This window comes from Chiloscyllium plagiosum, unplaced genomic scaffold, assembly GCF_037043375.1.
Source record: "Chiloscyllium plagiosum isolate Xiang-an unplaced genomic scaffold, Cpla_swu_hap1 HiC_scaffold_3, whole genome shotgun sequence".
NCBI classification, from domain to species: Eukaryota; Metazoa; Chordata; class Chondrichthyes; order Orectolobiformes; family Hemiscylliidae; genus Chiloscyllium; species Chiloscyllium plagiosum.
The window spans coordinates 108,649,890-108,676,252 of NW_028270141.1; the positions used below are offsets into that span (position 1 = coordinate 108,649,890).

At 39.8% G+C, this 26,363-nt stretch overlaps 1 protein-coding gene across 1 annotated transcript in view; it reads right to left on the bottom strand.

Moving 5' to 3' along the window:
• bckdhb (branched chain keto acid dehydrogenase E1 subunit beta) overlaps positions 1-26,363 on the bottom strand; it is a 298,175-nt gene that overhangs the window by 95,676 nt on the left and 176,136 nt on the right. The window contains exon 9 of the mRNA XM_043686954.2: positions 4,863-4,949. Within this exon, the coding sequence (XP_043542889.1) occupies positions 4,863-4,949 (87 nt within the window). The remainder of the gene's footprint in view (positions 1-4,862; positions 4,950-26,363) is intronic.

Consider the following 26,363-nt stretch of genomic DNA (forward strand, 5'->3'; position numbering starts at 1 on the left):
ATTAGTGACGTCAATAAAGTATAAATGCTGGCCAGGACTATGGAAGAGCTTCTCTACAATAGAGAAAGGATGGAATATAGGATAGTTTGGCAGCCAAAATCACACTGAACCCTAACTACTCCTCCTATAGCTAAAAAAAACTATTGAAGCTAGAAGTAGCAACATGAACAAAAACAAAAAGACAGAAAGCCAAATTTCAGATTGGTAAAGCTGCCAAATGATTGCCAGAGGCGAGAGCTGGAATGCTAGCTTTAGTGTAAACCTTGAACGCTTTCAACAGATGTCAGTCCCCTTGGCAATGTGGAACCTGTGTAAAGAAGATTTGAAAGTGAACAACCAGGTATACCTTCATAACTGTACGCATGTACATGCAACTTGAAAAGTTGCTTCTTCACAGCAGACAACTGATGAGGAAGAAGTAATTTCACCAACTGCACAAGGAACTGAACATCAGCCTTAGAGGTCGACTCTTCCTCAATCAAGGATCTGCAGCAATAATGATCACTTAGAAAGATCAGCAACTGCTTTTAAGAGTACAAAAATTCATTTCACGTAAAGCCATTAGAATCAACAAAGTAATATATTTATCGTATCAGCTTGAGATGAATTTGAATTTGAGTCAAGGGTGGCAGAAGAGGACAAGTTTTTTAAAAATGCCAAATATTTACCTAGTTCGCTGGCAGATATCTCACTTCCTCAGGGCACATCGATCAAAAGGTAAAAAAACATTGAGAAGGTAAATTTGTAAAGTCAATTTCTTCCTCTTATTTCTATGCTTTACAGAGTGGAAACCTCAAATTACTAATGATTTGAATAAATTTTTATCCGTTCCAAAGCAAACAAAAAAAAGGCCACGATTCCATCTACTACCCAGCTTCAATCCTCCTCTGTCTGGTTTTGAAACTAGCAAACAGGTGGCAAGCCAAGCACACTCCTAAAATAAGCATCAGGTTCAATACTTCCACTCACAGATAACTTTATAACTCCAAACTTCAACACTCAGAATCCAGAATAAATTGTCGAAGCTTCAAACCCTATATCTATACCTTGGACAGACACAAAATGTATGATGGCTTTGGAATCTAAAACATCCATAGGATTTGAAAAGCATTTTTCACGTTTTCGAAAATGAAAATAATATGAGTGCAGAAAAGCAAAATCTCATTCAAAATACAAATTTATACATTTGATTGTTAAAAATAATCAAAAGCTTGGGATGAAACATATTTAAAGACCAGGAACATAGTAAAACCACTTCACAATACATATTAGGATGGAATAACCAGATTTCAAAAGAGATACATAACAAATCCAGTAAGCAAATAAACTTATTTGCTATAAATTATTCAGTTAGCCATAACAAGTAAAATTTAATATGCTTTAATTTTGTAGAGTACTTATTTTTCCTCAAAAGACTGGCATATTTTTGCACATTCACAAGAATTTGTGGTAAGCAGCAGGAGAATAGCCAGGAATTTAATCCAATGAGACCTCTAAATTTAATTGTGATACACGTAGAAACAATAAAATTGCTACGACAAGTAACCAGTTTGAGGAAAATTTTCCAAACTTGAAAGATCACCATAGGGAAAAACAACATGGTGAAACAGAAATGGACATAAACACATAAAATATAAACTCTAGATGCAACATTTTCTATCTTAAGTGGAACAGTTGCACTACCATCAAATAGAGTGGTGCTGGAAAAGCAGGCAGCATCCAAGGAGCAGGAGAAGTGACCTTTCAGGCATAAGCCCTTCATCAGGCACTATGGCAGTATAACCACTATGGCAGTATAGGTATGAATAGCCACCACACAGTTAAAGACCTGCCTTCATATTAAGGATATCTTCCATCTGGTCATTTAACCAATTAAAGTGTTTCCATTAAAATTTGTCATGTGAAGGCCCTCTTGTCGCAAAGCAGTAGTGTCCCTATCCCTGGTCCCAGAAGCCTGTGTTCAAGTCACACCTGCTCCAGAGATGTGTTATAGCAACTGTGAACAGGTTGACAAAAATACCTTTTTTTAAGAACTTGTCATTGATGCACCTTAATTATGCACAGGAGTTTAATAAGACAGGAGAAGGTAAATAGCCTGGTTTAAATACGATATACCAAGTGTAACAAACCACACTGGATATTACTGAAAGTTGTTCTTTCACTTAAGTCAGTTTTGCATTTTTAGAAACAAATTTTTTTTTCAGAAACTTTGAGGACTGAATATAAATTAAAATTTGCGAACAATGGAGGTTCAGTTTGAATCCAGGTAAAGGTTTTTGATGCAGAAAGACTGTGGATACTATCATCTTCATCAGAAGGATGGAATAATTCAGCACAAGGTTATTTTCACAGATGCAGTTAATACTAATGAACAACGGAAACATCATCATTCATCAAAATATACTTAAGTGGCAATGGAAAATGATCTTCCCTCAACTGCTTATTACTTTACTTCACCCAGTGAGACTAATGAAATTAACCTCTATGAGAAATATGAACATGAGGGTAAGGTTGCAAATCATGTGTCCATAATTCCAGTACTCCTGTTAAACTCCTAAAGAAAGGAACTATTTGATCCACTGGTCAAAATGCAGTCAACAATAGTTACCAGTTGAAATGATTTGAACTACAGCGCAAGCAATTTGTAAAACCTTTAAATAATAAAAAATTGATCATTCATTCATTTAAAACCAAAATACTGCAGATTCTCAAATAAAAACACGAAGTGTTGGAAAATTCAGCAAATCTGGCAGCAGAGATATCGACTTAATGTTTCAAGCTAAGTATCATTCTTCTTCAGAATATCCGAGAAGTCATATTGGAGCCGAAAGATTAACTCTGTTTCTCTTTCCACAGATGCTGCCAAATCTTTTCATACTATGGTTGTTAGCAGGTGTGTGCATGTGTATTATTAGGTCTGTGGACTACATAAAATCATCAGAATATCAGACACTGCTATATAATGTTTTTCAATTACAGCTCTGCCAAAATTCACTGGAAATTCTCACATTCTAAACTACAGGAATACAGAATCAAAAGCCATGAATCAATTCATGAGAGTCTTGAAATTAACAAAACAATTTGCTGCAAGCATTTTCTTGTGAAATCCTCAATAAATATCCAAATGGTTTGTAGCTAAACAACATTATACAGAATCATAAATCATTCTCAGAAGAGCAATTAATTAGAAAAATGAAAATATATCCTGAAATTTGTAAGACCACTGAAAGTATAGGTTAGATATGAACCATAATCATAGCCTTTCATAAAAAGAATTATGTTGGCAAAGTACACCGGAAAAATTTGATCATCTTGGCTCAAGTTTGGCTATGAGTTTCTATGCAGGACTTTCATGCATATTATGGCTTTAACACTGGTTGCTTCTGAGGATTTTGTTTGCACACTTGAATTGAAGTTCCCCAAGGAAAGCAGAGCAATGGTGAACAATCAAGCTTGTAGTTCAGTGATGAAAGGGTCAAGTGTATTCGAATCCACAAAATGGTCTAGTTAGATACAGGCTTTATGAACAACAAAACTGAATGAGATGTAAGACATGATGGTATGCACCTGCCTCTCACCTGAAAGTTTAGGCTTAAATTACTTTATGCAAAATCTCAATCTTAACTGTGAAATTTCCAGTTTTGATCTCTGGTCAGTGCCAAGTTTGAAGATTTCAGACAGAACTGACCACTGGCTGTTTTTATCCTGACAGTACAGAAAACTGTCCAAGATGTCCACTTGCAATTTTTGCTCAGTACAGTGGCCCCATCTTAGCAGAAATGCATTCATATGGATATCTTAGAGAGGATCTGGAGTCCAGTTGTAAACTTACCTATGTTCAGATAATATGCCTGCTCACTCACTGTCAAGGATGATTCTCAAGCCAATTAGTCATTTGGGCAAGGTTTAAGAAACTAACAGCAGACTGAATCAGCACCTTCAGGGCAAGATGGTATAGAAGAATAATGGAGGTAGTGATTTAGAAATAAATTGACAAAAATGAAATGTGGAATTGATACTTGTTGAAATGGTTAAACACAAATTTGCCATTTTTAGAGACACTCAGAAGTTGCATCATGTCTTCAAATTTCATGATGTTTGCTAATAAATTCCCAATTTCAACCACTCTATTGAGTGGTGTTGTACCTTTCAGCTAACCTTCCCTCAAGGAGAGTATCATTTTCGTACTATTCTCCACTACTGGGAGTCCAGTCAGCGCAGCCCTCATGGAAGCTTCCAAAGAAGTTGCACATCTATTGTTAAAATGTAGTTGATGTATAGTATGGGGCAGAAGACAAAACCTGTACCAAACATTGGAAACACGATGTCATCTTTTAAAATAAATTACAAGATGTGTGACAGATCACATTTTGCTAGGTTGATAACTTGCTCTTTCCCTTCAAAGTGTTCAATTTAGTTATGTCTTACTTCAGTATAATGTGGAAAAATAACACCTTTCCAACTTTTTTAAAAAAACAAATGAAACCAAATCAGATTTTTTTAACTTTCAGTGGATTGACAGACTTTGGAATTCTCTGCCTCAGATGGAAATGGAAGCAGGGTCAGAGAGTATTTTTAAGGCAAAGGTAGAAGGATTCTTGATAGGCAAGGAGATCAAAGGTGATACATGGGAATGTGGAATTCAAAACAGAAATAGATCAATCACAACCTTATTAACTGGTGCAGCAGGCTCAAAGGACTGAATGGTCTACTTCGACTCCTATGCTGTTTACTCATATTGTGTTTGTATGATTTCACAACACTCTGTACTATGTACTATGTACTGGTGTCCATAAAGTAAATCAAAGCAATTAAATACCTTCATTCATTTATTGTGCAACCACAGATATTTACTCACACACCTGAACAGTGGAACTGATCTCTGCAGCAAATCCTCCTGTTACTGGAGCTTCATGGCTAATCAGCAACCTTCCAGTTTTCGCCACAGACTAAAACAGAAGCAAAAGAAGGGTGATTCAACACACAAATACAATGCTTTGACTGTTATGTTGGTACATGTGAGACAATATAGATGCATTTCCCAAGAATGTTTATGGAGGTGCAGTTCTCAGACCAATTTAAGTGAATATTGCAAAGATAATTTATTTTTCCAAATGCAATACTATTAAAGTATGGCACCTAAATTCATAACAGCTAGTATGGCTCTGACAAATCACAATCTAGTAGCTAAATTATTATTTACTTTCACCACAGCTTGAAAATTTTACTGATACCGCAGAGTAATGTTATTTGAAGATCCAATATGTAATTTTAAATGCTGACTTTTGCCTTTTAAGTTTGGCAATGACAGTAAAGGCCAACTTTACAGTTCTAAGAAAACAGTTTTAAAATGTTAACTTTTCACCCTGTATGATGATGAGACACACACACTGGTTATTATTCATTTAAAAATGTCAAGCATCACAAATACAATTTAAAAATAAATATTAAAAGTATGTGGAACCTCAGCTTCTTGCAGAAAAGGAAAATGTAAAATGTACAACAGATTCCCAACGTAATTCTACAAGATGCAGAATAGTTGACTAACTTTTTAAATAACTACTCTATGTCAAGATGTGAGCATTGTTGGAAAAGCCAATATTTATTGCTTGACCTAAAATTGCCTTTAAAAAGATGGTGAGATACAGTGTTTTGTTGCTGTCCATGGCGTATACTCACAGTACTTTTAGGGAATGGAATTTGATTCAGCGCCAGCGAAGGAATATCAGCTATACAGTTCCAAGTCACAAAGGTATGTCGCTTGGACGAGGACGTGAAGATAGTATTGCTACCATAAATTTGCTCCCCTTGTACTTCTAGGTGGTAGAGATTGCAGGTTTGCAAAATGTTATCACACGAGCCTTGGTAAGTTGCTTTTCTGCATCGAAAAGATGCTAACACTATATACTGGAGGTGGAGGAATTAACGCTGAAGTAGGTGAATGGTTATGAATCAAGTGAGCTGTTTTTCCCTGGTTGGTGCCAAATATGAGCATTGTCAGAGTCACTCTTATTGAAACAAGTGGAGCGTACGTCATCACATTTGTGGCTTATGCCTTGCAGACTTTGGACATTCTCAGAAGCTAGAATACAAGTTACATATTGTAAAAATTCCCAGCCTTTGATCTGCTCTTCTGGTCAGTTTTTATGTGGCTGGTCCAGTTCAATTTCTGGTTGATAGTATCCACCAGGATGCTGCTAGTTGGGGAATCAGTTACAATTCCCTTGACTATTAATGTCAAGGAATGGTCAGATTCTCCGGTATTGGAATTGGTCATTACCTGACAATAGTTTAGGATGACTGTCACCTATCATTTATCATCCCAAATTTGAAGATATTGCACAAATCTTGCTGCACATGCATATGCACTCCTTCAAGAGTAAACAGCCAACATGAATTTACGAAAGGGAAATCATGCTTGACAGATGTACTGGAACTTTTTGAGCAAGTAACTAATATGAGTTGATAAGGAGAAGCCACTGGCTGTGGCTTGCTACAACTTTCAGAAAACTTTCAAGAAGGTCACACATATGAGATTAGTGTGTAAATTTAAAGTGCATGGGATTGGGAATGGAATACTGACATGGAGAGAATTGGATGGCAGACAGGAAACAAAAAGTAGGAACAAATGGATCATTTTCCAAGTGGAAGCCAGCAACTAATGAAGTACCAAAGGGATCACTGCTGGACTCCAGTTATTCACAATATATATTACTGGTTTAGATGAGGAAACTAAATGTAAAATCGCCACGTTTGCAGATGACACAAAGCTGTGTGAGAGGCGGAACTGTGAAGAGGATGTAGAGATGTTATGCATAGCTTAGACAAATTAAGTTAGTGGGAAAATGTATGACAGATGAAGTACAATGTGGAAAAATGTGGGGTTATCCATTTTGGCAGCCCACAGCCCAGAAAATTCAACAGTGAGTTCTCCAATTTCAAATAACCTCTCTTTCCATCTCTCAACTCCCTTTCCAGCCCCTCTCCCTCCCTTCCAACCGTTCCTTCCAGATACCAACTGGATTCATTTCTTCCATCAACCAACCAGGTCATACCCCCTCCCTGTGTTCACCTATCCTACCTCACCACCCAGCAAGGCTCCCCAACCAAAACCCTCTCCCATCACCATCCCCTTTTTCTGCAGCTCCCCTTATATCCACCCCAAATCCTGAAGAAGGGTTACACCCAAAACATTGACTTCTCTACCTCCTAATGCTGCCTGGCTTGCTGTGTTCTTCCAGCCTCCTGCATGTCTACCTTGGATTCCAGCATCTGCAGTCTTTTTTGTCTCTATCCATTTTGGTGGCAAAAACAAGGAGACACATTGCTATCTGAATGGTGATAGATTGGGAAATGGGAAAGTGCAATGAGACCTGGGTATCCATGTACACCATTGATGAATGTAAGCATGGAGGTGCTGAAGACAACAAATGGTATGTTGGCCTCAAAGTGAGATGATCTGAGTATAGGAGCAAGGATGACTTGCTGCAATTATACGGGTCTTGGTGAGACTATTGTGAGCAGTTCTGGTCTCCTTATCTAAGGAAGGATGTTTAGCTATGAAGAGAGGACAACATGGTTCACCAAACAAATTTCTGGGATGGCAGGACTGATGCATGAACAGATACTACATTGGTTAGGGCTATATTCACTTGTGTTTAGAAGAACAAGAGGAATTCTCACTGAAATTGATAAAATTCTAACAGGACTAGACAGGGTAAATGCAGGAAAGGTGGTCCAGATGTCTCCAAAGTCGAGAACTAGGGGTCACAGTCTAAAGATACAGCGTAAGTCATTTAGGACTGAGATGAGGAGAAATTTCTTCATCAGAGAGGGTGAGCCTACAGAATTCTCTGCCACAGCAAGCCATTCAGGCTAAAACACTGAATGTTTCCAAGGAAGAGTTTGAAATGTAGTTCTAAGGACTAAACAGATCAAAGGGGAGAGCATATTACATTGAATCTGATGATAAGCCACAATCTTACTGAATGGAATAGCAGGCTCAAAGAGCTTAATGGCCTATTCCTGTTCATTTTTTTCTATGTTTCAGTATCTGAAGGATCATGAATGGTGCTGAACATGGTGTAAACTTCATTAAACATGGCCACTTTTGGCCCTATTTCAGCAAGAAAGATCATTGATGAAGATTGCTGGGCTTAGGAAGTGCTCTTGCAGCCATGTTCTGAAACTGAGATGATTGATTTCCAAAAACCATGACCACATTCCTTTATGCTGGGTTTGACTCCTGTCAGTAGAGACTTGATCTACTGCTTCCCATTGACTTCAGTTTTGCTAGAGTTCCTTAATGCCAAACCTGGTTAAAAGCTGCCTGGATATCAAGTGCAGTCACTCTCATCTCACCACTTAAGCTCAATTCTTTTGTCTATGCTTTGACCAAGGCTGTAATGAATTCAGAGACAAAAAGTTTTGGCTGAACACAAAAAGAGAGTCAGTAAGCAGACAATTCCTGCACATGATAGCATTCAATGACACCTTCCATCACTTTTCTGATAGACTGTAGGCTATTGGGACAGAAAGTAGATTTGTCCTTTTTTTGGACAGAACGTACCTGTACCTGCCAGTGTTGTAGCTGTACTAGCTAGCAGCATGACACAGGTGCCCGAATTTTGTAAGGACCCTTTGCATTTGCAGCATCCAATGCCTTCAGCCATATCACATTAAATAAATCAAATTGGCTGAAGACCTGTACCTGTGACATTGATGATCTCAAGAAGACGCCAAGATGGTCATCTACTTGACACTTCTGGCTAAATAGGGATACACATGTTTTGGCATCATCTTATGCACTGATGTGTTGGGATCCCACATCATTGTCGGTAGAGATATTAATGGACCATCCCACCTTGGTTAATTGTTCACCACAAATGGATGCAGCAGGACTGAAAAGTTTACATTTGACCCATTGATTGCTTAGCTCTATTGCATGCTGCACCCACTGTTTGGCATGCAAATAGTTCTGTCTTGTAGCTTAACCAGATTGCCACCAATTTTTTCATTATACTTGTGCTACTCCTAGCAAACTTTGTTGAAAATCACCATTAAAGTAGAATTGATTCCTGGTTTGACGGTAATTGTAGCGTGGGAATAATGCTGGGTCACAAGGTTACAAATTACTTATATGAATGGGTAGAACTTTTATATATAGAGGTTGGTGTGTATATGGAATGAACTGCCAGAGAAAGTGGTGGAGGCTGGTACAATTATAATATTTAAAAGGCACCTGAATAGGAAGGGTTTAGGGGGATTAATTTAGGATATCTGGTTGGCATGGACGAGTTGAACTGAAGGGTCTGTTTCCATGCTGTATATTATATGACTCTAATACAAGGACAGGTAACTGAACTCAGGTCTGTCCTGATGTTTTCTTCCTTATGAGCCACCAAGTTAAAACCCACTTGTTCATTCGCTGTAGTCTACTTCTTTTTTCCAAATTCATTATGTAATTCCCCTTCAAAACAAAAAGCATAATATTTGCTTCAAACATTATTTGTGGTTAAGAATTTTACGTTCTAATAATCCTCCAGGTGAAGAGGATTTTCATCAACTCACTTTATTTTATTGTGACTGTCTTTAATTTGTTTCTTTGGATTATTGCCCAACTAAACAGATTAAATAATGCAAGTTTATTTCACAAATTTTTCATAAGATGTGAAAATGATAAAAAAAACGTGGAATAGGAGTGGTGAATCAGAAAGAAAAACTGGATGAGGTCTTGTTAGCAGCTGTCTGTGAAGTATTTTATGCATTTTTTTCATGTGCGCTTATAATTAGTAGCAGTCTGTGGTCTCTTTGCATGTTCAACTTGACGGAATTATGATGAGAATCCATTCTGAACGAAAGCAGAGACAAGCAACTTTTTAGAAAAAGGAAAATGTTGTGATATATATTTTAAAAGGCATTCACCTTTTGACCATCTCCAATGATAGTGAGTAATTATTTTTGTTACAGATAATTAGTCCAATGCAATTCAATCACATGAAATGAAGCACTGGTTCAGGCGATCATATGTACATATTATCCTGTGTATAAGTACATCAAAATTGTTAAAAATCACACAACACCAGGTTATAGTCCAACAGGTTTAACTGGAAGCACACTAGCTTTCGGAGCATCCTGGTGTTGTGTGATTTTTTAACTTCGTACACCCCAGTCCAACACCAGCATCTCCAAATCATCAAAATTGTTGGTTTTTCTAATGGATTCTATTGACTACCACTTCAAGATTAAAACTGAAAACATTAGAAATTCACCAGGGTCTAGCAGCTTCTGTGAAGGGAAACTTAAAGTTAACATTTGTGTGTGGGAAATCATGTCTCACAAACTGCACGCAATATTCCAACAGTGGCCTAACCAATGTACTGGACAGCCGCAACATGACCTCCTAACTCCTGTACTCAGTACTCTAACCAATAAAGGAAAGCATACCAAATGCCTTCTTCACTATCCTATCTACCTGCAACTCCACTTTCAAGGAGCTATGAACCTGCACTCCAAGGTCTCTTTGTTCATCAACATGCCCTAGGAACTTACCATTAAGTGTATAAGTCCTGCTAAGATTTGCTTGCCCAAAATGCAGCACCTCCATTTATCTGAATTAAACTCCATCTGCCACTTCACAGCCCATTGGCCCATCTGGTCAAGATCCTGTTGTAATCTGAGGTAACCCTCTTCGCTGTCCACTACACCTCCAATTTTGGTGTCATCTGCAAACTTACTAACTGTACCTCTTATGCTCGCATCCAAATCATTTATGTAAATGACAAAAAGTACAGGACCCAGCACCGATCCTTGTGGCACTCCACTGGTCACAGGCCTCCAGGTTGAAAAACAACCCTCCATCACCATCCTCTGTGTTCTACCTTTGAGCCAGTTCTGTATCCAAATGGCTAGTTCTCCCTGTATTCCATGAGATCTAACCTTGCTAATCAGTCTCCCATGGGGAACCTTGTTGAACGCCTTACTGAAGTCCATATAGATCACATCTACTGCTCTGCCCTCATCAATCTTCTTTGTTACCTCTTCAAGTTTGAGAGACATGATTTCCCACACACGAAGCCATGTTGACTATCCCAAATCAGTCCGTGCCTTTCCAAATACATGTACATCCTGTCCCTCAGGATTCCCTCCAACAACTTGCCCACCACCAAGGTCAGGCTCACCGATCTATAGTTCCCTGGCTTGTCTTTACCGCCCTTCTTAAACAGTGACGTTATAGAGGTTTATAAAATCATGAGGGGCATGGATAGGAAAAATAGATAAAGTCTTTTCCCTGGGGTGTGGGAGTCCAGAACTAGTGGGTATAAATTTAGGGTGAGAGGGCAAAGACATAAAACAGACCTAAGGGGGCAACGTTTTCACACAGAGGGTGGTACATGTATGAAATGGGCTGCCAGGGGAAATGGTGGAAGCTAGTACAATTGCAACATTTAAATGGCATCTGGATGGGTATATGAATAAGAAGGGTTCGGAGGGATATGGGCTGGGTGCTGGTATGTGGGACTAGATTGGGTTGGGACATCTGGTCGGCATGGACATGTTGGACCGAAGGATCTCTTTTCGTGCCGTACATCTCTCTGACTCTATGACTCAATAACACTTTAGATCTCTAACCTTTCAATAGAAAAGTTACAGAAGTAATAGATTTGGAGCAATTGAAAGAATGAGCAAGTGAAAAACAACTAAAAGGAAGGCCTGAGAGAGACAGGAGGCAGAGGAGATCAAATGACAAAATGGTTCATGGCGCAGGTTAAGGGAATGGAAGTGAAGCAAGTAAAGCAACAAGAAGCAAATGGGGATGGTTATGAAATGTGATATTGCCAGTGAATCTCAGATCCCAAGACTGATCCCAAGTGTCTTGCAGAGGCATTGATAGAAGGATCCTAAATAGTTGCTGTCTAAATCACAAGGGATGGAAATGAGAGAAAAATGTTAGAAATAAGCTATCAAAGGAACATTAGACAAAAAATGGAGGGAGGGGAAGTGTTTTAAAACCGCTGAACACAATGTTCTGTCCCATAAAATGCCCTGCGCCTTGAGCTACATCAGAAAATGTGGCAGGCCAAGGTCAGAGTGGGAGCAAGGTGGAGAACTAAAACTTCAACTCAACATTCTATCTTGACGTGTATCTCAAACAATATAAAACAATGCTCAAGTCTCCACCTTGCTCCCACTCTGGCCTTGGTGTCTTTGATCTGTAATAAAGCTCACGCTAGTTCAAGGTAAGGCACCTAATTTCTTGTGGGAGTACTTTACAGCCTTCTGAACTCAGTGCTGAGTTCAACAACCTTGCAACATAACTTCTGCTCACCATTTTGTTCAATGTTTCTTTGCGGGGTTGAGTCTTTTTTTTCTCTCATTTCTCCCTTATTTCTTTTTATCTGCATTCGATTAGATCTGCCACTCATATCTCCTCCAGAATGAATGCTTTTACTTGGTCTATTATCACTCCCTTTGGCCTGCAACCAGCATTTCTGCCAGTTAATCTGCCATTTGATATTTTCTTTTTCCAATCTTTCCTGTTTTCACTAGTTCTAAACTGATTACAATTCCAATTTTCCCAGTTCAGATGATAGGTCACAGACCTGAACAATAACTTTGTGTCTCATTTCACAGATAAAACCCGACCTGGTTAAGAATTATCAGCTTTTCTGTTTTTTTAAATCCTCAGAATGGTGTGTGAAAGGAGGCCATTCAGTCCATCAAGTCCACACCGACCCTCTGAAGAGCATCTCATCCAGACCCACCCCATCCTTGTAACCCTGCATTTCCCATGGATAATCCACCTAATTTGCACGTCATTGGACTGTGGGAGGAAACCCACACAGACACAGATAGTCGTCCAAGGGTGGAATCAAACTCCGGTCTCTGGTACTGTGAGGCAGCAGTGCTAACTACTGAGACACTGTGCCATCCCTGTACTTATATTCGTGTCATTATTACCATAGGTTGAAACAGGTTACACTTCATTTTAATATCTATGATTGTGATTTGAAATAAATAAGTTTGAAAGTCATTAGACTTTTAAAATAATACTTACAAATCCATACAGAAATTTGTGATCCAAATATTAAATTCCACTTAAATATGGATATGAACTTCAAACTTTCCTGCTTGAATTCAATTTTAACACAGAAGTAGTCACTTAATGCCTCTTTTAATCCTCTTTCCCACTTAAAAATTAAATTACTTGAATATGTGCAAGAATTAACAGCATCTGAAATATAGAACGATAGTCTGTTTGGCTGTTTTTTTAAAACAAAGCAAAAGCATGATAACAAATCAATGAGCATGTTTAGAACAAATGGGCATATCTATTTCATAACAGACATTGATTGGAAACACTTCATTATTTATCCAAGACGATATATGCAGATTTGCTAAGATTCCTTTCTGATAAAATACCCGTCTGCCAGCTGCTGCAAATGTGGATGCAAATATCTTCCTGCATTATTTGTGGGTTTCCAGAAATTAACAGATAGAAATGGGGAAAAGGCTACTCAATACATGAAGATGGAAAGAGAGAAAAACAAAACAAAACTGGAATTCAAGGAAACTGAGAAGACAAAAAATAATTAAACAAGAAGTGACTGAGAAATTAAGACATAAAATAAGGAGTGAGCAATGGAAAAGAAAGAAACAGAGCATGGGTAGAGGAATTGCAGTGTAAAGGTTATCTCTGATGACTCTGATGGCATTCAGCTTTCAGAATTGCAAATGTAAATGATGTAACAAGGTATAACAATTGCAACTATGAACTGTTGAACAAGCACACCATGACTAAGGTGTCTCCTACTTATATACTGCAATGTAGCACAAGGATTCTTCAGCATCACTTTCTGAATCCAGGACTTCTCTTACGTTGGAAGAGAATGGGAGGAACTGCAAGGATGCATGATCATCTCGAGGCTCCCTTTTAAATCACACAACATGTAAATATGGATATATAGTGCTGTCATTGTTATTAGATCAATTTTTTTCAACAGCATTCTGGCGCTACCTTCACATGGACTGCAGCGGTTCAATATAGTGGCTCACCATGACCATCTCAAGGTAATCTGTAATAGTCAACAAGCACTGACTTTGCAACTGTACCTACATCCCAAGATTGTATTTGCAAGTTGTTCCCTCAAGGGAGAAGGTTGCTGAACAAAACAAAAATTGACAGGAAGGTGGCAGAAAAGTACAAAGCTGGGAGGTAGACTGAAAACATTAAAATATATTTCAGTTACCAGAGTTATTGAGTTTTTACAGCAGAGAATGAGGACTTTCAGCCCATCCACAATGGTCATTAAACATCTATCTATTCTAATCCATTTTCTAGCACTTTGGCCTGTAACCTTACATATTATGGTGTATCAAGTATTCACTGTTTCATTTTTGCTATTTTAATAGTCACATTTGAACTTGAGACCTAAATGGCATAAACAATTTTTTTCTCTACTAATTTCCACTCCCTCGCTGCTGAAAGGTTCGTTATTCTGTTATACTTCCGTGAGAACAATACATTTTTCCATGCCATGCTAAATGGCCATTATTTATATACAGGTACTGACAGAAAGTGTGGGCAGGTTGTCCAAATATAGTGGATAACAGATCTTAGCATAATTGGCCTTTTATTTGATATTCAATCAGGGTCACGATAAGTAATTTTTGTCTTTAACTAATCATCTCCAAGCCTACATGGCTGAGCATTCAATTACACCAATTGTTGCACCCTTCCTAATTGAGGAAGCCAATGACAGAGACCAAGGATTAAAGTTGGATTTCAAAAAATTCCATCATAAAGCAAAATATTGCTGGCAAAACCATCGATTGTTGCCCTTCCAAAATTCCGCTCAAGAAGTTGTTGGTTCTCCTAATATATTTTGCTTGGTTAACAATTGAAAAGTACAGTGAGACAGTTCTACTGTTTTATTAATGTATATTCAGCTTTTTTGTTAATGTCTGCATGTAATAGCTATAAAACAAGCTGCACATTAAAAATTGAATCCTAAACCATAGGGATTAAATTCTCATTATGCCATTTGGGAGTTAAATGTAACAAATCACTTCTTCCAAATGACAGAAATAAAACCTAAATACTTGCGTATATGTCACGCGATACTTCAGTAAAAGCAATTTCTCTCTTTGTATATACAAGGGAGACTAAATAATATTTTATTACCCTGTGGAACTTTCAACACAGAGATCAGACAGATCCAAGAAGTGCAAGCCTTTAAATCCAGGATAAAGTAAGCATTTCCATTTCAGTACTTGGAGTGAACAGCTCATTTCATCATTTCTTCCAATAGCACAATTGCTGTATGAGTTTAACGTGACTTACTTTACTGTTCCAATAAAGACAAACGGTGGGACCAATAAATCCTGTGAACCCTGAATATCAAGGCATATACAGAATTAGTTAAAGACAAAAATGGCAGATATCAAAGGTTGAAAACAGCAGAAGTCCTAGAGAAATACAGAATGTGCAAGGGGAAACTTAAAAAGGAAATTAGGAGAGCACAAAATGTAAAGGAAAAATGAAGGTAAAATAAAACAAAATCCTAATTTATTTTATCAGTCCTTTAATGGTAACTAAGCAAAGAGTAGGGCCCATTATGGACCACTGTGGTAATTTGTGTATGGAACCAGTGGAGTTAGTGCTCACTAGTGAGAGGGAGGTTGTCGGTATAGAAATCAGGGAGACTGACTGTGATATAGTCATAGAGGCATACAGCAAGGAAGTAGACTTTTCAGTCCAACTCATACATGCCAACAAAGTTACACAAACTAAACTAGTCTCATTTGCCTGCATTTGGCCAATATGCCTCTAACCATTTCCTATTCATGTACATGTCCAAATATCTTTTAAACATTGTAACTGTACTTGCAACTACCACTTACTCTTGCACTTCATTCCATACATGAACCATCCTGTGTGTGAAATAGTTGCCCTTCAGGTCCCTTTTAAATATTTCTCCTCTCACCTTAAAAATATCGTCCCTAGTTTTGGACTGCCCTATCCCAAGGCAAAGGCTTTGTTATTCACCTTGTCTTCCAGCAGCCATCTTTGTAAGGCACCCAGTCCTTAAAGTGGAAATCTGTGAATTATCAAGGATAGAAGCATCATGGCAGCCACAAGGATACTTGATGGAGACCTCTACGATGCAGTGCTGATAATTACAGATGACTTGTATATTGACTGAATGGACATGCTTTCCATTGAAGAAGTCAGCTGTGTTCTCATATGACACTCTTAATGCACTACGTATACATTCTACAGTGTTCTGCACCTGAAAGAAGTCAGTCATATTAGTAAAGCTTATTGCCTAGGTTGCAACACTGACCTCATCATGGGAAAAACAAATGAAGTGGCATGATCCTGTACAATTGCATCATTAACAGCCTTGGTATAAATATGGGTTGAGGATTGAGAGATCCTCACAAAATTTCATTGGAACTGTAATAAATGGATCCAATCGCAGCAGTAAAGTGCATTCAAACCACACACAAACATCAGTTCAGGATAGTCCTTGAAGCAGTGGGGCACAGAGATCCTGACAAGGAGGGCCATGGGATATCTGTACATGAACCTTTACCTAGAAGCATGCAGCAGAAATCATGTTGCTCAAAGTGGCCAGTGGCAGCCTGGGACTCCTTTCAGCAGCTTCGGTGACAGTTTTCGTCAGCATTGGTCTGGATCTCCTTATGGTGGCTTCGACATCTTTGACTCAATGTGGCTTTTCTTCGGCATCATGGAGGTCCAGTCCAGGATTCCTACAGAGGGGCTGTGTCCTCGGGTCCACAGCCGTGAAAAGAACTAATTTCTCTTTATTTTTAAATTTCATTTTTTAAATTATACTATTGTGGAAGGACTAGTATTCTGAACATTTTACTTTCATTTTATTTCCAAATTATGACTGTGACTTTATACTTTTGAAGCTCTATAATGCTGCGTTTTTATTTCTTTATTTTTCTATTTTAGTTTCCTAAGAATTTGTACCTTGGTACCAAAGATGGTGCCATGAGTGGTGTCTTGTAAACTTTTCACTGTATTCATGGGAGTACATTACAATAGAGCTAATTCTAATACAGAAGGAAATTGCAAGTGCAGTAGGTTTAATGAAACATAACTCCACTTCCTTGATGTTGCCTAAGAAAGGCAGCATTGCATCTAAGAGTATGTTGTCAAACACTTACAATAAAAGGTGAGAGGAAATCAGCTCCGTGTCCTTGTGCAGCCCAAGACCTTGGACTGCCTTTGTGAATTGCAGACAGCCCATTACATATTTAAGGTCACCCGTGATTACTGTTGCCTCACAGAGAGGAGTATGACCAATTTGCAAAGTAATGGTCACATAATTGCCTGTGGCCTAGATTTTTATTCCATATAGTTGGTCACTGCATGCAGTTCCAATGCAGAATCATCTGATTACAGTCTTCAACCTGTACTATGTAAGTGCTTGATTAGTTCAATTGTCTCTTGAAGGGCGTCTCACATGTCCACTTCCTCACAGAAAGAAGGCTGGCATTAGCATTTGTCATCTTCTAGATGGGGACAGAAAGCATCATGGGGAGAATTACTTAGAGAGTTCTCAATCTGGTAACTTAGGTGATGTTCTTTGTGCTCCATGTTGATTCGATCAGGTCTGAGCTTCCACATATTCCCTCACAACTCTTTTGTTTGAGACTTCATCTACCAACATTAGATTTGAAAAATTTGTCGTATCGGACTCAAAACATTAACTCTGTTTTCTCTTCACAGATACTACCAGATGTGCTCAGTTTCTCCAACATTTTCCGTGCTTATTTCAGATTTCTAGCATCCACAGTATTTAGCTTTTATTACCTCCAAACCCCGTTCCTACAGCTTTGCTACGCCCACCATTCTAATGCACTATCACCCAAAGGCAGCTTTGGTGGTGACCATTGATGACACCTCCCAAAGAAATTTGTGCTCTCCAATGCTCTTTTGTCTCTCAAGACAGTTTAAGATAGTTGAGTTGCTCTCACTTACCATTCTCAATGGATGCAGGATGCTAGGATACAATCTCCACAATAGACTTTCCAACTTGCCCAGTATATAAGTGGCTCCTGATAACCTTTCTTGAATTTCACTGAACAAAGCCCCATTGCAAACCATGGCACACCTCCCTGACTTGGAATGTCAGCTCTGACTAATATGCGACCAGACCCCAGACTGAAGCTTCCTAACTGAATTAGTGGGACTGGTGGCAGTGGACACAGTCTGGCCTGTGTCCTACTTCCAACTGTAATGATACAGATCCCTGACCTTGAATGGTCCACTACGTCCAAGCACGGAACTGAGATTGAGCAGTGTGCTTGACTGACTCATGGCAGAACATCTGAACTGATGATAGTTCCCTTTGATTTTATTGAGGACTTCTCCCTGTTAACATTTTTCCAGGGACATTTGGTTTGAAAATATTCAGTCTGTTTACTGTGAAGGCTACAGTTACAGACATGACATTCACACAGCATGGTCTCATACAGTAACATGTCCACCTCATTGACTGATCACTGCTGCCTACCTTGGCAAGAACAGCAGAAGTGTGAGGCTACAAGTTCTGAAGGATGTGACAATACACATAATGGCAAGGCAAGGATAAGATGTATGAGCATTCAAATAGATACAAAGTGAATGAGTGCTTAAGAGAGTGAAGTTAGAGCCCTGACATGCATTATGTTTTGATTGTACCTACATACAATGCGGCCTGCTGCAGCATTGCAATGAAAGGAGTTAATGAGTTCCAAAGTGCAGAATTAAAGTAGTGAACTGTGCTATAAGTGAGTTGGAAATGTGTTGCTGGAAAAGCGCAGCAAGTCAGGCAGCATCCAGGGAACAGGAGAATCGACATTTCGGGCATAAGCCCTTCTTCAGGAATCACGATTCCTGAAGAAGAGCTTATGCCCGAAATGTCGATTCTCCTGTTCCCTGGATGCTGCCTGACCTGCTGCGCTTTTCCAGCAACACATTTCCAGCTCTGATCTCCAGCATCTGCAAACCTCACTTTCTCCTGTGCTATAAGTGAATCAGACATAGAATCACAGAATCCCTACAGTGTGGAAACAGGCCCTTTGGGCCAACAAGTCCACACCGACCCTCCGAAGAGTATTCCACCCAGACCTTTCTCCTATTACTCTACATTTACACACAACTAATGCACTAACCTACACATCTCTGAACACTATGGGAAATTTAGCATGGCCAATTCACCTAACCTGCACATCTTTGGATTATAGGAGGCAACCGGAGCACCTGGAGGAAACCCATGCAGACACAGGGAGAACGTGCAAACTTCACACAGGCAGTCAACTGAGGCTGGAATCGAACCTGGGTCCCTGGCACTGTGAGGGAGTAGTGTTAATCACTGAGCCACCGTGTCGCCCCATGTGCCATGAGGGTGTGGTGAGGCTTTTGCTTTGCTGATGCCAACTCCATGTCCCAAGATTTTGGGCAATTCTGCCCTGGTGGGTGCCTAGAGGAGCAGGCAGTGAGCTGAAGTTATCAGGTACCCACTTACAGCATCTACTTTCTATCCATGAAAATACTGCCAAACGTTGCAGATGCTCGAAATCTGAAACAGAAATAAAACTACTGGAGAAACTCAGCAGGTTTGGCAGCATCTATGGAGAGAAAAGCAGGGTTAGTTCTTTAAAAGAGTCAGTGGATCCAAAACGTTAACTCTTTTCTCTCCACAGATGTCACCAGATCTGCTGGGTTTCTCCAGCAATTTATTTTTCTGATCTCCAGCATATGCAGTTCTTTATTTCATTCTACATAAATTTCCTAGCCTCATTTGGGAAGTAAGAAGTTGCTTTTACTTTGATAAATTCCCTGCAACTCAGTCTCTTGTTTACTTTCCCTGTGCTCACAACAGTTTTCATCTTTGGTCTCTCAGCTCCACTCACAGCTACAGTTCTACTACATTTTCAACCAAGTCTCCTTTCTCTGTAACTTGTGACAAGAACATCACTTCCAAACTCAGCATTTTCCTTTTTGCTGTACACTTGTACTAACGGAAGGAGTAATTTTTAATTTCTTCCAAGAAAATTGTTTCTCTAAGGTTCTCATTTATTGTTTCAATCCTATATTTCACACATCCAAAATCAAAGGTATTTTACTTTACCATCTCAAATTCTTTGCAGGTCTGCCCAGACTGTTTCCAGATATGCTGTTTGTAAGCCTCAGAAATCAGCTTGTGTACACTGAGAATAGCCCTCTTTGCCACAACATAATCTGTTGGGAAACTCCTCAGAAAGTATGACATGAGTTTCAAAGTCTCTTCCTATCAATGTGTTTTGCATGAGCAATGTCAAGCTTTCTTTTCTCTGCCTCACTTGCTTAGCTATCTTTTCAAAATTAACTTAAAAATGCCTCAATATCCATTTCATCAAGTTTTAGCAGGAGCTCAAACTTAATGGCTCCCCATTGGATCATGGATTAACCTTGAGTATTCAAGCAATTATGTTGCCTCACCAATATCTGGCACAGAACTAACCAATGACAGAAGCCAGATCTCCTGCAATGATATCTGGAAACTGAGATTAGCCTTCCACCAGCTTCCTTTGTACTAGGTGTGATTTCAACCAGTGGAGATTTACATCCCAGCATACAAGGTAGGAGCAAAGTAGATCATTTGATCCTCAGGCCCTCTGTGCCACTCAATGAGATGACAGTGTTTCGAATTCTACATTCACAGTTACGACTATGCTTGATTCCTGTGCCTAACCATCTAGCTACCTTATCCTTAAAAATATACAATGACCCTGTCTGCGTCAGCTTTGAGGCAGAGAATTCCAATGTTATCCAATTCTCAGAGAAGAAAAATTTCCTCATCTCTCTCCTAAAATGGTAACCTAGGAGAAAATGAAGAAGGGCTTATGCCCGAAACATTGATTCTCCTGCTTCTCGGATGCTGCCTGACCTGCTGTGCTTTTCCAGCACCACAATCTCAACTAAAATGGTAAATCTCAAGCTTAAAACAGTGCTTTCTTGAATTCATTTTCATATCCTTCATGTCAAGACCATTCAGGAGAGAAACATAAAAAATGTGATCAGGAGTATCCCTTAGCCCTTTGAGCCTGTTTCACCATTCATTATGATCATGGCTGATTCTCTCTCTCAATGCCATATTCCCACTTTCTCTGCAAACACATTGATGCCTTTAACATAAATAAATTCCCTTCTCTCTCTTGAATATTTTAAGTAGCTTGGTCTCCACAGCCTTCTGTGGTAGAGAATTCCACAGGTTTGCTACTCTTTGAGCAAAGAAACTTTTCCTCATCCCAGTCCTAAATGGTCTACTCTATTTCCTGAGATTATGTCCCTTGGTTCAAGACTCCCAACCAGGGAAAGTATTTTCCCTGCATCCAGTCTGTCTAGCTGTTTTAACTTTTTAGGCTTCAATAAGATCTCCTTTCATCACAGAGTCATAGAGATGTACAGCATGGAAACAGACCCTTCAGTCCAACTTGTCCATGCCGACCAAATATCCCAAATTAATCTAGTCCCATTTGCCAGCATTTGGCACATATCCCTCTAAACCATATATTCATTCATATGCCTTTTAAATGTTCTAATTCTACCAGCCTCCACCACTTCCTCTGGCAGCTCATTCCATATACACACCACCCTCTGCATGAAACATTGCCCCTTAGGTCCCTTTTAAATCTTTCCTCGCACACCTTAAATCTAGGCACTCCAGTTTTGAATGCCCCTACCCTCGGGGAAAAAACTTTGACTATTCACCTTATCCATGGCCCTCATGATTTTACAAACCTCTAGAAGGTCACCCCTTAGCCTCTGATGCTCCAGGGAAATTAGCCCTACCTATTCAGCCTCTTCATATAGCTCAAAATCTCCAACCCTGGCAACATCCTTGTAAATCTTTTCTGAACTCTTTCAAGCTTCACAAAATCTTTCTTTTAGCAGGGACACAAGAATTGAACACAATATTCCAAAAGTGGCTTAAACAATATCAAGTACAGCCACAACATGACACTCCAACTCCTATACTCAATGCACTGACCAATGAAGACAAGCATATCAAACACCTTCTTCACTGTCCTGTTCACCTGCGATTCCACTTCCAAGGATCTATGAACTTGCACTCCAAGATTTCTTTGTTGGGTACATTCCCCAGCACTTTACCATTAAGTGCATAGGTGCTGCTCTGATTTGCCCTACCAAAATGTAGCACCTCACATTTATCTATATAAACCTCAGCCCTTTGGCCCATCTGACAAAGGTCCTGCTGTACTTTAAGGTGTCCTTCTTCACTGTCTACTACTCCTCCATCAGCAAATTTACGAACCATATTTCCTATATTTTCATTCAAATCATTTATATAAATGACACAAAGAAGTGCACCCAGCACCGATCCTTGTGGCACACTGCTGGTCACAGGCCTCCAGTCCAAAAGTATTCCTCCACCACTACCCTCCGTCTCCTACCTTCAAGCCAATTTTGAAAGCAATTGGTTAGTTCTCCCTGTATTCCATGTGATCAAACCTTGCTAACCAGTCTACCAGAAGAAACCTTGTTGAATGCTTTATGAAATCCAAATAGACAATGTCTACTGCTCTGCTTTTATCAATCTTCTTTGTTACTTCTTCAAAAAACCAAATCAAGTTAGTGAAATATGATTTCACAAGCACAAAGCCATATTGACTATCCCTAATCAGTCCTTGCCTTTCTAAACACATGTAAACCCTGTCCCTTCCAACAACTTGTCGACCAATAATGTCAGGCTCATTGGTCTACAGTTCTCTGTTTTTTCCTAACCACGTTTCCTAAACAACAGCACCACGTTAGCCAACCTCCATTCTTCCAGCACCACACCCATGGCTATTGATGATACAAATAGCTCAGCAAGGGGCCCAGCAATCACCTCCCTAGCTTGCCACAGAGTTCTATGGTACACCTGATCAAGTCCTAAGGATTAATCCACCTTTATGCATTTTAAGATGTTCATCACCTTCTCCTCTGTAGTATGGACATTTGTCAAGATATCACTATTTATTTCTCCAAGTTCTCGAGCTTCCATATCCTTCTCCACAGTAAAGCCTGCAGGATCCTCTGACTCAATTTCTTAACATGTCTTGGTAAAGGAGCTCATGAATTTTGAGTAAGCAGATTGAGGAGAAGCTGGCCCCGAATCTATCATGCTGCAGAAGCATGAACAGCAGCTCGGAGACCAGGAGCAAAGGACAGCTGAGGTAGAACACAGAGTCGCAGTAGTGGAAGCTGATACCGGTTCCTCCAAGGATAGGATCCAAGCCCTGGATAGGCAGTCTTTAATTTGCTTGACCAAGTTGATGACCTCGAGAACAGGGACAGGTGAAAAAATATTCGGCTCATTAGTCTGCTGGAGGATAGGGAAGGTGAGTGGCCAGCAGAACTTATTGAGGACTGGTTGCCAAAATTCCTTAACTTGGAGGCTGGAATGAGAGGCTTGAAGATCAAGAGGGTCACTGGGTCACGGCGCAGAGGTCAGGTCTCGATCAATGTCCTCATCCTATCTTGGTGCTGTTTCATCATTGCAGAGATAAGGAGAGAATCGTGGAAGCTTCCAGAATCCAGGGAAGGATCCGAAGGCCCTAGTTTACGAGGACTCTAAGATCATGCTCTTCCAGGACTTCTCAGTGGCGGTGATCCAGAAAAGGAAATCCTATGATGGCGTCAAGAGAAGACTGAGGGAGCTTGGGACCCAGTACTCTCTGAGGTATCCGGGAGTGCTTCGGGTCACCTTAGATGATCTGTACATCTCTTTGACACGTCAGAGAAGGCAAGAGACTTTGTGGACGAATTAACTTAATATGAACAATTTAGTATGTACAAATAGTAGTATTGTTTGGGTATGTCTTCATTTTTGTTCTTGTTAAAAAAAAGCAAGTCTGGTCTGGGCTTTCTTTTCCTATTTTTTTCATTGGTAATAATCTTGGCTAAACTACATTTGGTGGTGGTTTAGATGTGTACTTTCAATTTCTCAGTTAAATTATACCAAAGGATGGGTGGGGTACCTACCTTTTTGTTTCAAAATTTCTTTATTCACATTGCTATTTCATGGTGTATTTTCTTTCTTTTCTGCTTGTGTTTACGGTGCGGCTCTAGCTAGAATTACGGAAAATGGTTGGGATGGCTAGATGCCTACTAACAGGCAGTTTATGCCCAGTTCAGGTATTTAAAAGTCCGGGCTGCAGTATTGGCAGCAGGATGGGAAGTTGAGTTTTGGGACGTGTAGTTGCCCCCTTTGGGCAGGGGGTGAGTTCCCCTATTCAGTGCCGTTGGCACTTTATATGTTGGTTTGTTTTGGGGTTTTTGTTGTATATAGTCTTTGATAGCTTTGTAGATTTGATAACTGTAGTCGTTTTAGTTTGTATATTCGATAGATCTTGCAACATTAAGGCTCAGCGATTTGTGGTTCGAGTCCCACCTCTTTGGAATCTAAATGTTATTGCTGAAGGTTATGGCGAATGACTTGATCAAATGGTGTACCTGGAACATCAAAGGGAGTCACTCACCAATTAAGTGGAAAAAGGTACTCTCAAGTCTTAGAAAGGAAAATGTGGATATTGCTTTATTACAGGAGATACACTTGGATGATAGGGAGCATTTGAAACTACAGCAAAATGGCTTTGATCAGGTTCACCCTTCATCTTTTAATACCAGAAATAGGGGAGTGGCTATATTGGTTAGGAGGAATCTCCCATTTAAGTTACTGGAATGTGTTAAAGATACACATGGGAGGTTTGTAATTCTCAAAGACCTGAAAAACAGGGAAGAATAAGGTGTTTTAAATGTTTATTGCCCTCCAGCCTATCCCCTCAAATTTCTGGTAGATGCATTTTCTAAACTGATCAGTCTTGAATCCTGGCATAACATACCAGGGAGAGATTTTAATTGTCTCATGGATCCCATGGTAGACAGGTTGCCCAAAGGCCCCCCGATTACCCTCTGTACAAACTAAACAATTAGTGGATCTGTGTGTGGAGTTAGGGTTGGTGGACGTCTCCACCCTACAGGCAGGGATTTTATGTTGTTTTCAACTGCACAGATGTCACACCAGGATTGATTTTTTTCTGACTCCCGTGGCAACCCTGGACTTGGTAGCATCTTGTATGATTGTAATATTACCAATTTTACGCCCATGTACCTGTTAGTTAAGATTAAGGATGTTACAGTGAGCCTGAGGCACAGGCGAATGGATCCCTTTATCTTTAAGGAAAATAAGTTTGTGGAGTACTTTTCTGGGGAATTTCAGGCACTCCTTGACATTAACTCAGCCTAGGTTAGTAGTCCATCCATCCTTCGGGAAACTGCCAAAGCCTATGCTGGGGGTTAGTTATTTCCTACTCTGCCACTCGGAAACGAATAGCAACATCTCCTCGAAGCACGGTTGAAGGCAGCTGAGTAGACTTACTTTGACAGGCCCTCGTTGGTCAAGCTAGAGAGGATTACGGCGCTGCAGTCTGCATTGAATTCCGTGCTCACGCAGACAGCAAAGAAGGAGCTTACTTCCGCAAAGCAAAGGTTATATGAGCATTGTGACAAACCGGGCAAATACCTAGCATATCTCGACAGGAAAAGGAGCGCCCTTCGAGCCATTAGATCGATTATGGAAGGGTCTGGGAACCTAACATGCGATTTCAAAAAGATTAATGTGGCATTCCAGAGTCTTTACTCTACGTTATACCAATCTGAGGGCTGTGAGGAGGGGCACACCAAGATGGAGTCCCTTTTCAAGTATCTGGAGCTCCTAGGCGTGATTCTCGAACAAGAGTTTTTTCTCAATCCCCTTTATCAGAGCAAGAGGTGCAGGAGGCTGTGCCCAGTCCTGATGGACTTCCCAGCAAAATCTATACGGAATTTATAAACACATTGTCAGGCCCAATGCTCAACATGTTCAATGACTCATACAGCCATGATCGTCTCCCGCCATCTCTAAGAGAGGTCAATATTTCACTTATACTTAAAAAAGGGAAGGTCCAGGAGGACTGTGCTTCATACAGGCCCATTTCACTCTCAAATGTAGACTTCAAAATCCTCTCTAAAACTCTTGCATTAAGGCTGGAGACTGTGTTACCTTCTATTGTTAAGGAGAACCAGATGGGCTTCATGAAGGGCCACAGATCCTCCACTAATTGTAGGAGGCCACTTCATGTAATTCAATGTAATGTAATTCAAGTGTGTCAACAACAGTCAATACAGGAATTGGTGATTTCTCGAGATGCAGAGAAGGCATTTGACAGAGTTGAGTGACTGTATCTTTTTTATACTCTGGAGCAGTTTGGCTTGGGCGAAGAATTTATAAGTTGGGTAAAGGTTCTCCACAGTGACC